The 12,063-nt window shown below is 42.1% G+C and overlaps 1 protein-coding gene across 9 annotated transcripts in view; it reads left to right on the top strand.

Annotated features, from left to right (window-relative positions):
• Positions 1-12,063, top strand: part of MAST4 (microtubule associated serine/threonine kinase family member 4) — a 517,925-nt gene that overhangs the window by 368,731 nt on the left and 137,131 nt on the right. Inside the window, exon 1 of one of the 9 annotated variants that reach the window (XM_072958577.1) lies at positions 6,429-6,528. The exons of the other annotated variants lie outside the window; for them this stretch is intronic. Coding sequence (XP_072814678.1) covers positions 6,491-6,528 — 38 coding nt within the window. The 5' untranslated portion in view covers positions 6,429-6,490. Of the gene's footprint in view, positions 1-6,428; positions 6,529-12,063 lie in introns of those variants that run through there. 9 annotated transcript variants of the gene reach the window in all.

The following is a 12,063-nucleotide window of genomic DNA, read 5'->3' as shown; positions in this document are numbered from 1 at the left end:
CCAAAGGCTTGCCTTCAATGGAGACACACAAATGAATCACTGCAAATCAGGGCAATCAAGAAGTATTTACAAGTACATATAAGCTGCAGGAGTGGTCAATGGATAAGAGAGACTTTGGTCTCATGGGGCCAGGATACACACCACATGGAAAAGGTAACACCTCAAAGAGGTTTTGAAGGTTAGGTTGGTGGTAAAAGACAAGGCCTTCCCAAGGAGCAAAAGAAACAGTGTATGAAACCATGGCGGCCCTGGCAACACAGACTTTAAGGGATTATGCATAGCTCAGTATTGCTGGAGCATAAAGAGCCAGAAGCATAGCTCAGCACTGCTGAAGCATGAAGTTTAGAGAGGCTGTACCATATAGCATGGTGGTTAAGAGGATTGATCTGAGCCAGTTCACCTGGGTTCAAATCTTAACTCCATGCTACTGTGTACTGGGTGAGTTTGCTTCTTTGGACTTCAATTGCTCTGTCTGTAAAATAGGGACAAGTTAATTACTTACCTCATAGGATTGTTGTAAAGATTAAAATATGTTCATATGTGTAAAATGCTTGATGCAGTGACTCACATATGAAAATTCTCAATACACCCTAACTCTTAATATGGTTGTTCTCGCTACAACAGAGGGGTGAGTAGTGGGTGACGGCTGAGGAGGAGAGTCTGGATGCTTGGTGTTTCAGGGGCCTTGGCCTTTATCTGTTGGGAGAGAGGTGTGTTTAGCAGTGCTGGGGAGTGTAGGTCTGAGAGGAGAGACCTAGAAACCAATGAACAAGTTACTGAGGTAGCCTCTCTAAAGGGTTTTGCAGGCCTGAGCAAAGAATGTGGTGAGATTACGCCTTAAGAGATATTAAGGGTATTAAATCTGTAGAAGTTGTTGATGAACCGTTGGCTCTGAGGGACAAAGAAAGATACTACAATGGCACTGGGGTTTTTGACTTGAGGGACCAGGGAAATGGAGGAACCACTTGTACATATAAGAGTTGGGGAGGGGAAGACACAAGAACTTGTACTTCGGAGCTGGGAGGGTATGGCTCAGTGGTAGAGTGCATGCTTAGCATGCATGAGGTCCTGGTTTCAATCCCTGGAACCTCCATTAAATAAATAAGTAAATATCTAATTACCACCCCCCAAATTAAAACAAAACAAAACTTGTACTTCTGGTCGCTCCCTTTATCCCCAGAGGCTCAATTCATGCACATTTCTTGAGCTTTTGTTGTATGCTGAGTATCAAGGAGCAGTCATTCCTTCATTCAGCCAGTATCTGCAGCACCAGTCCTGTGCTGGGCCAGGGATATGGTGGTCAACCAGACAGGGTGCTCGGCCTCACCAGTCCACAAACATTTAATTCAGTCAAGTTCCAGATTGTGGTCCCTGCCTTCCGAAGGCTCTAAGCAAGAGCTGAGGAGAGAGAGTGACAGGGCAGAGGCTACTTTAGATAATGTGATCAGGGGATGTCTTTTGAGGAGATCATATTTAAGGGGCAACCTAAAGGGTCAGAAAGAGCTGTCCGTGGAAAGAGTTTGGGCATAGGCCTCTGAGAATGGCCAAGGCTCTGAGGTAGGAAGGAGAGAGCTCCTAGGCAGTTGGATTGCAGGTCCAGGGCATTTGGGGAGGCTAGACCAGAAATAATAGGCTTGGGAGTCCTCATTAGGACCATGAGAAAATGTCAGATTACTCTGCCTGAGAACTGAAGATGCCCCATTTAAGGAGTGGGCAGAGATGCAGATAGGCGCCAGAAAGGAGATGTGGAAGAGAGTCCTGTAAGAAGGAAGGAAGCCATCAGGCTGTTCTCACAGACACCCCGAGATAGCAGTCAATGCTGCTATGACTGATGACTGGGAAGTCCTGGGTGACTTCAGCAAGTGATGGGGTGGGGGTGGGGCGACTCACCAGAGAACAGGAGTGAGGGGAGGAATGGGAGACCATGGGTGGGAGCCACTCTCCCTCTGTGGGTAGCTAAGCAGAGCGGCGACACATCCTTGTGGCCCAGCCTCTGCATACTCACAGCTGCCCTGTCAGCCTTCTTCCCTGAATCATATCCCCTTACTCACTGTTGCTCACTTTATTGTCTGCTTCATCACTCAAATAGGCAATGACAGCTTCCTCTTCCCTCCCCTCTGGAAGCTCAAGTTCTTCCCCAGCCCAGTATCTCCTTTCTGATGTGTTTACAGTTGGAGCTGCTTGAAGTGTCTCCAGCCCCCACCTGCCCTCTCTGACTCTGTAGGAGCCTGAGTGGAGGGTCCCCTGCCCTCCTGTCCCCCAGCTATTCCACAAGTGGCTGAAACCCAGCATCCGCTCTCATCCTCTCCACGCCTGACCTGCAGGCGCTACCCCTCCCCAAGTCTGCGCCCATTCCCTCCCACTCCTTGCTTTGCCCAGGCCTGTTTCATGACTGCTTTCTTTCATCCTCCTCCTTTCTTCAGGCTGTGGACGGTATGTCCCGCAGGCGGGACAGTCCTGCCCATCACTGCGGGGCTCGCCCTTCCATCCTGTCGTCTCATCTCTAGTTAGTTCTGACGTCGGTGCTGGACCAGGAGGCCCTCACTCCTGCACCCCCTCCCCCAGCCTCATCAGGGAGACTCCTGGGGAGGAGGAGGAAGCTGAGACCCCAGGCAGGACACTAACAGCAGCTCTCTGAGTGACTTGTGTGCAGGGCCAGGCTGCCCCATGCTGGAGCAGCTGTCAGCGGGACCCCTGTGGGCATCGCTCCCCTCTTTAAACTGACCACACACCAGGAATAGGAGCGGGAATATGCACATCTTGGAAATGTTGCTTTTAGCCTCTGGTGGGACGTTTACAACAGGAGGTTACAGGCTGTTTTATCCCAGGGATATGTAGGTCTTTTGTGAGGGAAGAAGGAGGAGGAAAGGACTCGGAGAAATGTGTGAGTGCAAAAAGTAGATTTGGAAAGAAGTTCATTAAAAACAAAGCATTTGAATTTGGAGCATATGGTCCCTGGTGGGGCATGGGCTATTCATGGCTGGAACTGTTCGACACTGGAAGGGGTGTATGTGTGTCAGTAAGTTCCCAGGGAAGGGGCAGAACATTAGGTGCCTTTATGGCTTTGTTGGCTTCTTTTCACACATATGTCCTGTTATCAGAAACCTAAGCAATGTCTTTAAAACAGGGGAATCATCAGCCTCGCAATAGAGACCATCTGCCTTGAGGGCTAAAAACTGACAGATGTGGAGGTTGCAAGGAAATCATGTGAACCCCTGTGTGAAGATGGCCCACAGAGGAGAAGGCCTGGAATAGGGCTTTGTTCTGAATAATTTGGGAGCGTCCTCTTTGTATGGGTGGAAATGGGAATAGGCTGTGTTCTTGGGGGATTAGGACTGGAGGCTCTGAGCCCTCCACCTCACCCCCACCACACACACACCCATCTCTAAGTGTGAGTAAGCATGCGCAAACTATTTTAATGTGAGCTGTCTTTGCTCCAGGTAACCTAGTCATTTGGGAGTGACATCATGGTAATTTAGAAATCCCTTTGAAAGTTGAATAGTAGATCCAAGATAATACAATGGTCCTGGGGCTACCTGGAGGAAAGTAGGCACACAGTGTGCATACAACCATTTATTAAAAGCAAAGTCGACCTCTACCAGTAAAACCTGGATATCTAGTAGCAGATTTGATTTTTGTGATCCATGGCACATTTTGTAACTAGAGAAAGTGTCTAAATAAAAGTTCACGTGATTATTAATGCTTGTAGTTCTGATACTTTATTTTCTTTCCTCTGGCTTGGTAATTAGGAAAGTTCCCCTGTGAACTTGGCTATAAATTCTGAAAATATTGACCTTAAATCTTATTAACAGAGTGAGAGAACCAATGGGATTTGTAGCTACACTGATGGCTATTGGATATGCTTGTTAGAGAAGGTAATTATAGCAATATCAAACTGAAACGTCGTGTTGTTTTGTGTTAAAGAAGAAAGAGGAAAAGGGCCCAAGCAGAGAATTTAGGCTTTGATCAGCATTTGAAGGTAAAGGAGATTGGTAAGAAGAGTAGACAGCCATTCATGTTTATCTTAACGTAAGCTCCCCCACTGCTTGCTTTGTTACAGAACCCTGGGTCTTTCTACATTCTCCTGACTTTGAAATTTACATTTGTCAGTGATTCTGATTTTGTTAGAGTTTGGGGTTTCTTGGGAAACTAATTGCAGGCAAAATCTCCCCCCACCAACACACACATACGCATATATATGGGCAAAATCCAGATTTTGACATGAGGTAGGCCAACCACTATTTGTGTTCTGAAGCTCTCCAGTAAGCTTTTAGCTCTTCCCAGGGGAGGAGCAGCTCCATGTCTCTGGGCATCTTCTAACCTGACGTGGACGTTCACGTTGCAGGTGTCTTTTGGAGGTTGTGCCTTAGGTTCTGAGTGAATCACCTGGGTGCAGGGAATGAGGAACTTGTGAAACTTGAGGAGGTCCCAGAGGGTCATAGAATCAGAAAGGGAAGAAAATCAATGGAGCTACCAGGTCGTTTTGCCCTTTGAGTGTTTGCTGAAGCTGTCTTTGTTCTGCTTTATTCTAATTTTAAACATTACAGTGCATGTTGATGTCTCAGGACCCTGACTCTGACCTTATGACATTTGTCTTGAGAGTCACTATTATATTATCTAGCCACTGCTAGATTTCTTAGCTACTGAATCTGAAGAAAACCACTGAACCTGTGACTTGCATAAAAATCATCTATGTCCCTTCAATATTCCTATCTCTTGAAGTGCTGTACAATGGGTACCTTTTAATTAGAAATTGTAATTACTAAATGTTTTACATTTACAAGTACATGGAGGGGTTAAGGGGGAAAAGGATGTCTGCCATGGGAAAAACTGCTAGCTGAATTAAGCACTCTAGGAAATACGGTAAATGAAACCTTTGTTACTGTAAAACAATAGACATTAAGTGACTATTATGTAATGTTATTTCTTAAGTCTGATCTGAAATGGCTTGTTGATCTTGGAACTTGAGATATAATTCCTGTACAAATATTACTTTCACTTGGCTAATCTCAAGACTTTTTGATACAAAATTGAAGACTTTTCCCAGAAGATTACCTAGGTGAGACATGGGGCATTGGAGATAGTGAAGCCATGTTGGATAGGTTGGTTTTCCGTGTGAGGATTAATTTTACTCACTTGATAGTCTCCATTCTAGACTTAGCTAGGTAAACACAGATTATTTGCTAATCCAAAAAATAGTTCATTATAAAATTAGCCTATGCTTGCTTAGCTGCTCCAGAGGAAGGACAGGTGACAGAATGGCTGGTAGGCATAGTCACCTGACTTGGCAGGTCAAATAGATGATTATGAATTTGCATTTTCCGTAAGCAGTTGGTCCCTAAGCAAAGGAATTTCTTCTCTTTGATCTCAAATGGCCATGGTGGGACAGGTAGAGTATGGGGTAGTTCAGGGGTGCTTAGGTCATAGTTTTAGTTAAAGAATCTGCAAAATGAGCTAATATGTTTATAAATTATAATTTCTTGCATATTTTCGGATTTGATACCTGGAGTTAAATGTTTGGACCAGAGAATTAACAAGGGGTAAAAGTTGCCTTATTTTCACTATGTGATCTGTAAACTTTTTAATGTAGCTTTCTTTCTCAAGAGATGCCTTTTCTTCTGTCAATTTCAAGTAAGTCAGCCTTGGAAATCTAGGATTTTTAAGGTGAAAAATCAATAGTGATTTTTATAAGCCTCATTACCATAGGAATCCAGGCTCAAGATCAGAGCTCTCCTCCCCTCAATGCAGTTCTTGGAGCTTAGTGGTTTTGATGTCATTTTTACGAGCATCTCCATCGCCAAGATGCCCTCTTGGTAGGTAGACTTCAGTTTTCTTTGAAACTGTGATTGATTACTTATTATTTAATGGCTTCTTAAAAAAACAAAAGCTCTTTAAACAAGAGAAGTTATGGTTTATTTTACCTTCTGAGACTTAACCTTGAAATTATTCTACCAACCTTGAAATTATTCTACCTTCTCACATCAGACCTAGGGTGATTTTGGAATCAAAAGGTACAGGTCCTTGAGCTGGTTGGATATTAATATGATACAAATTTTTGATGCCATTCCTAGGAAATAAAAGCATTCCATTTAATGGGTCCCAAGTTTGAAACCTGTAAAGAAAAGGGTTCTGACTCTTGGCACTGATAGACATATTCAGAAATGTTGTATTCAAGCCAGAGTAAATATATATGCCCTTTACACTCTCTTTCAGTTAGCAGAAGTCACCTCGAACACTTATTTTGGCATTAAGGAAGCTCGTCATGACCTATTGTTCCAGAAAGATTATAGTTCTCATTTGAAGCCAGTTTTCTAGTTCCCATGTAACTGAAATGCCCAGCCCGGAGCTGAGGAAACAAGCTTCGCTTTTCAAACCTTCCATTCTTTTAGGTGTGTCCCACAGGCAGTGGCTTGTCGCTGCTCCTGCAGCCACTTAACAGGTTTGATTTCAAATCTATTTAATAAGAAACTAACATGTTTGGAGGGGATTCATGGCTCAACATTTATGGATTTTATTGGGAAGTTCCAGGTGTGTATATATCTTAAACTCTATGCTAAGGCCTGTTAGGCTGAAATGATTTTGGTTTGTTTTGCTTTGTTTTGTTTTTGCCTTCTAGTTGTGGACTGAATTTCTTAAGATGTCTTGGGGGTTGAACTGGGAGGGGGTAGTCTCCAATCCTAAAGGCCATGCAGCTCCTCTTTCAATTCCATGGCTTTGGCTGCCTTAAAAGCACTGAAGAGAAGTCGGATGTTTATAAGCTGGGCCAAAAAACAGATACCAGAAGCCAAGATCTGGGGGATTGACCTCTGAAACATGGGAAGTTGGTTACATTTAAAAATAGTTGGAGGGGGTTATTTATGCGTTCAGTATCTCAGTGTGATCCTATTCCTGCGTTGTGGTTCCTGGATGAGCCTGAATCACCTTCTGAAACCTGATAACCTAGTAACCTAATTTGACTCTGTTTGACTTCTGTGGGCAAGGTCTGGGGATGTATCGCATTGCCTAGTTGATTCATTTATGTACCAAATATTTGTTGAGTACCTTTTATGTGACCAGGGCTATGATTATCACCTGGGAAACAAAGATATGTCCTTTTGTTCAGGTAGCTCAATTTGCTGGGGTTAGAAAGTGATGTAGACAGATAATTATGGTAATGTGTAATAACCAGTAGGAGATCTATCAGCATCAGCAAAGGAGCGGGGAGAGAAAGAATATCTGTTAAGGCAGTTTGGTGTATGTTGTCTCATTTAATCCTGTCTATAATACCTATTATGCAGATGAGAAAGTTGAGGCTTAGAGCAATTAAGTGTCCCCAGGTTGCCAGTAGCAGGTGGTAAATCAGATAAAAGCTTAAGTATCCTATCCTGTCTCCAAAGGAAATACTGCTCCAACAATATTCTAATTGTGGAAAATAATGTTTGTAGAGTAAGATTTTAGTAACTTAATTTTTATCATACAGCAACCTCTTGGCAATTCAAAGATATGTGTGAAAGACAGAGCCCTAATAATTTTGACCTTAACTGTAGAAATGCTACCTGCTGTCTGAGGGAAAAGAATAAAAAAAAAATAGAGGTAGGCTTTACTTTGTTTTAAAATGCCGCCTGCTGATTCTCCTTCCCATTAATGGAAATTGTATGTGTGTTCTCCTGTAATTTCCCTCTCGTAAAGGGTCACAATTTGTAATGGTGTTTGAGTGGGCTTGCACTTTTGGAATTGAGGTTTTGCTTATGGTATAGCTCTGAACAGCTGCTGTCTTACAGGCCTTTTGAATGAGTAATATTCCACTGCACCCATGCTTATTTTGCTGAGATTTCTCTCTGGGCATTATAAAATCCTGGACATTCAGGTGAGTTTATATATATGATGGAGTCATCTCAGAATCCTTGCTGATCATGTAATAGAGCATTCAGTGCATTTCACAGAAGGGACGAAAGTTCTTGCATCTCCTACCTTGTGGCACTACAGTGGGAATGCCAGGAAAGATCTGTTGGGATCTTGGAGATGAATGGCTTACAGTCTTCTTCTTCACTTTTTACAATTAACAATAATTTCTCTTGATTATGCTAATGATAAGTACAACTGTGCTCATGCTAACTGAGTTTTTAAGGAGATGAGTTGATATTTAAATACATATTTTCCTCTGTGAAGATCATTGTGTTTGGAGGACTAAGATGTACCTGCTTCGTTATGCTTAAAATAGTTGTGTAAAAATGAAGTACAACATGCAAAAGGCTCAAATATTACATCCAGAATTCTCTAAACCACGGAAACCCTTCACTGACCATCTCTTAGCCCTCAGTGGCACAATGTGTGAGCTGCTTTTGAGGAATGACTGTCCCTTCCTGAGAATGGAGTGGAAGATGTCTTCCTTTTGGGTGCTCCAAAGAAGGTGTTTTTCATGGCTAATAATCCAGGCCCAGGATTTCTTCAGATTCCTACTGACACAGAACTTACCACTTCAGTTTACTCACTCTAAAAGAAGAAAGTCCAGACAGCTACGTGTGTTTTGTTTTGGCTTTTAAAAATACCATTTATTGATATACAATCTATGTACAGTAAAACTGTCCTTTGCAGGTGTGCAGTTCTATGAATTTTGACAAATACAGGCAAGTAATGATCGCCACAATTAAGATATAGAGTAATTTCATCACCTTACAAAGTTTTAGGTGCTTCTTAATTGTTTGATAATGCCAGTATAGGGTTAGAATAAGATGTTTTGTTTTGCATTCCCCTGCCCCCCAATTTAAAAAATTATAGCTCCATATTTTATTAAGTTTTGACTAGTTGTTCCCCATTGTCCTTTTTCTATCCTGGTGTCCCAGTCTGGTTACCATATTACATTGTGTCATCCTTTTTAAAAATCATTTTGATGAGGAAGGTGATTAGCACATTGTCTTATTACATGGTTGGTGATGTCAAGTAGGTACCAGGAAAATGCATCAGAATGAGATATTTGAAAGGAGCATAAACTACCTAAATTGTGTAATGCATTATTAATGTGTAAATATCCCCTTTGATGCTATACAGGTGAAGAAATGTCAAGAAACCAAATAAACCGAATTCGCCTAACGGGAAGTGGTTATAAATAATTTGGGATTGTTTATAGGGGAAGGAAGCAGGGCCATGGAATGGAAGATTTGGAAGGGATGTAGTTTCAGACACAAGATTGTGGTTGTTGGAGAAGAGATCCAGAAGGAATCTTGGAGTTATTCAGTATAAGTGAAGGTAGAACAAAACATGCATGTGATAGAAGATAAATTCAAGATGTTTTCTTTGCTTTGTAAAATAATGTTCTTGTCTTTCTACTGTTTTTAGTATATTTTAATTTCAGTGGACTGTATATAGCTTTCAAAATAAAGTTTAAACTTAACGCATCCTCAAGACAGAGGATGGCGAAAATATAAACAACCACAAAATCATCACCCCCGCATTCTAGTTCTCAAACAGAACCACTGAAAAATGAGGGGTTATTCTTCCAAGTGTTTTTTTTTCCTGGGTACATCCCACAAAACTCGCATTTTATTGTACCTCCTGTTTGTTGAGATGCTTTTTTCCCTAAAAGGGTTTCTTTTAAAACACTCAGCTTTACAATGGTAAGATTTCCAGAAATTTTGAAAAATCCCAGTAATGTACAGTAAGGCATGGGGGCGTTATCTGTCAGGCTGTAGGGAGGCATTCAGAACCGTGCCCTGAAAGCCACCGCCCTCGTGCATAGCCTCACCTGGTACGGGAGCGTCCACGCCGGCCCACTGGTGTGCAGAGTCGGGGCGAGGCCATTGACATCATGGTGTCACCTTGGATGGGCTCACATGTTAGGTTCTGTTATTCACCACCTGTATTCAAATCTCGTTTGAAATGTTCCCTTTAAAAATACTCATGCTAACTCAGAAAGATTCCAATTACCATCTCCCCACAGGCTTAAATGTTAAACCTCCAGTTCTAAACTTTATCCCTTATGTATGTGAGCAGGCTTGCCAGATGGCAGGCCAATTAATATATTTTTGCAAGGTGTAGAAATGTTTTTTCTCCATAGGGGAACAATGAATCCATCTGCTCCACATCTTCCTTTTTCCTCTGTCCTTTGGGGAAAATCATCATTTAATTTTCAGAAATAAATTGTGCAGCTCTGTAAGTGACACTTTCTGCTTTTTAAAGGAGGTCGTTTTAATAACTGAAACTTTTTCTCATTCTCAGGATGTAATGAACCCTATGTTACGGGTGAAAAAATCTGGACCTCTTGGTTTCATCCAGGGTACTGTTTTTAAGTTTGGCATTACAGAATTATATGTTTAAAAATTGATTTGTAGAAGCTTTAACGTGGGAGAGACTTGAGAAACATCCAGTTGAACCCCCTTATTGTAAGATGAAGAAATTAATGTTTAGATACCAAAGTTTCAAGCTGGTAGGCAAATTGGAACCTGGGTGGACTTGAAATCTGGTCTCCAGATTCCAATTTAGGACAACTGTGTTGAAAATAGAATCTTTGATTTCTCAAGGGGAGTGAGAACCTAGAACAAGGTTCAGCCAGAAGAAGCACTCATCTTTATTGCCTGTTCTCCCTTGAGTTTCAGGCACTGAGTAGTGTGCATCACCCCAGTCATTTTTTTCATCCTCAAGTGACAGTTCGTATCAACAAGTAATTAACTCTTTAGTGTCTTTGTGTTGCCTCCAACTCTGCTAAAGTTCCTGAAGGGCCAAGTACGACATCTTTTTTGTAAGCAGCTAAGATAGTCCACTGTCTGGGCATGAGTGAATTACTGAGTATATGAGTATCAGTGGGGCTGCTTTACAAAATCCTCTCAGGACGTGTTGGAATTCTAGGAGAGTGACCACCTTGTAGCTTTGCCATAATCTGACATGTTGTAATATCAAATTTGGTTCCTTTTCTCTTGTTGGTTATGAAGTAGTTCAGTATGGAGTTTTACAGAAGCTTCTCTTGGAAAATCTTTCACCTGTAACTCAGTTTACCAGGATTTTTACTGTCACAGTTGGGCATAAATAGTTTAATGTTAAGTGAGAGGAAGGATTTAGACTTGCCTTTTTTTTTTTTTCTTCCCCTTTCCCTTACGTTGGTTTCTTTTCCTCATCAGTTCACATGGTAGAACAGACCCTGTTCATATGGTAGAAAGAGTTGAGATTTGGGGGCAGGCTGACCTTGGTTGGAATCCTGGCTCTGCAGCAAGCTAGATTAAGTGATTTTAGCAGGTAACCTTATCTCTAATACTTGGTTTCCTCATCTTTAAGAAAGAAAAATAGCCATAAAGTCTTTCATGTGCCTTCAGTAAGATAAATTGTGAAGCAGTTAGGTCAGTAGACAAGCTTACAGTCTGCTGGCCAAATCAGGCCTATCACCTGTTTTTGTACATAAAGCTTTATTAGAACTCGGCCACACCAATTCAATTAGATATGATCTATGTCTGCTTGTACAACAATAGCATAATCCAGTACTTGTAACCAGAGACTCTGGCCTGCAAAGCCAGAAGCATATACTATCTGGCTCTTCACAGAAAATCTTGGCCAAACTGGGACCTAGGGCAGTGCCTAGCAACTGTAGGCACTCAATAAGTGCTAATTTTACCTTCTTGACGTGGACGATTTTCAGTGTAGTCTTTCCCTGTAGGCATTCTGTAAAGAAAGGTGGTGCAGGCGTGGCCTTCTCCAGTGAGTCTTCTGAAGCCCCTCCCCGCTTCTGGAGCACAGCCAAAGCCTTGAGCCGAGACACAGGCCGGAACACACTGGGAAGGCGTCTCCACGGCTCCCACGCCCTGATGTAGCTGTAGCATGTCTTGACTTGAATTGGGTGTTGTGCACGTTAGAAGCATAGAATTTTCTCTGATCCAACTGTAAATAAAGGCATTGCTGTTTAGGTTGCGACATGTGCCAATTTAGTTTAGCTTCTCACAACGAATTAGTGGGTGTGTCCAGTGAACACTTCTTCAGAAGCTTCCCACCCAGCCCCTAACACTGTGGAATTTTTTTCATTTCTCAGTACACTAAAAAATCATTCTACATTATACAAACCATCTTCAGCAAAGCACCTTCTGAAATCTTACCGCAAGACTT

The sequence above is a fragment of the Vicugna pacos genome, chromosome 3, assembly GCF_048564905.1.
Source record: "Vicugna pacos chromosome 3, VicPac4, whole genome shotgun sequence".
In the NCBI taxonomy this organism is placed as follows: Eukaryota; Metazoa; Chordata; class Mammalia; order Artiodactyla; family Camelidae; genus Vicugna; species Vicugna pacos.
The sequence above is the reverse complement of the archived record's forward strand: the minus strand, read 5'-3'. Positions and strand labels throughout refer to the sequence as shown.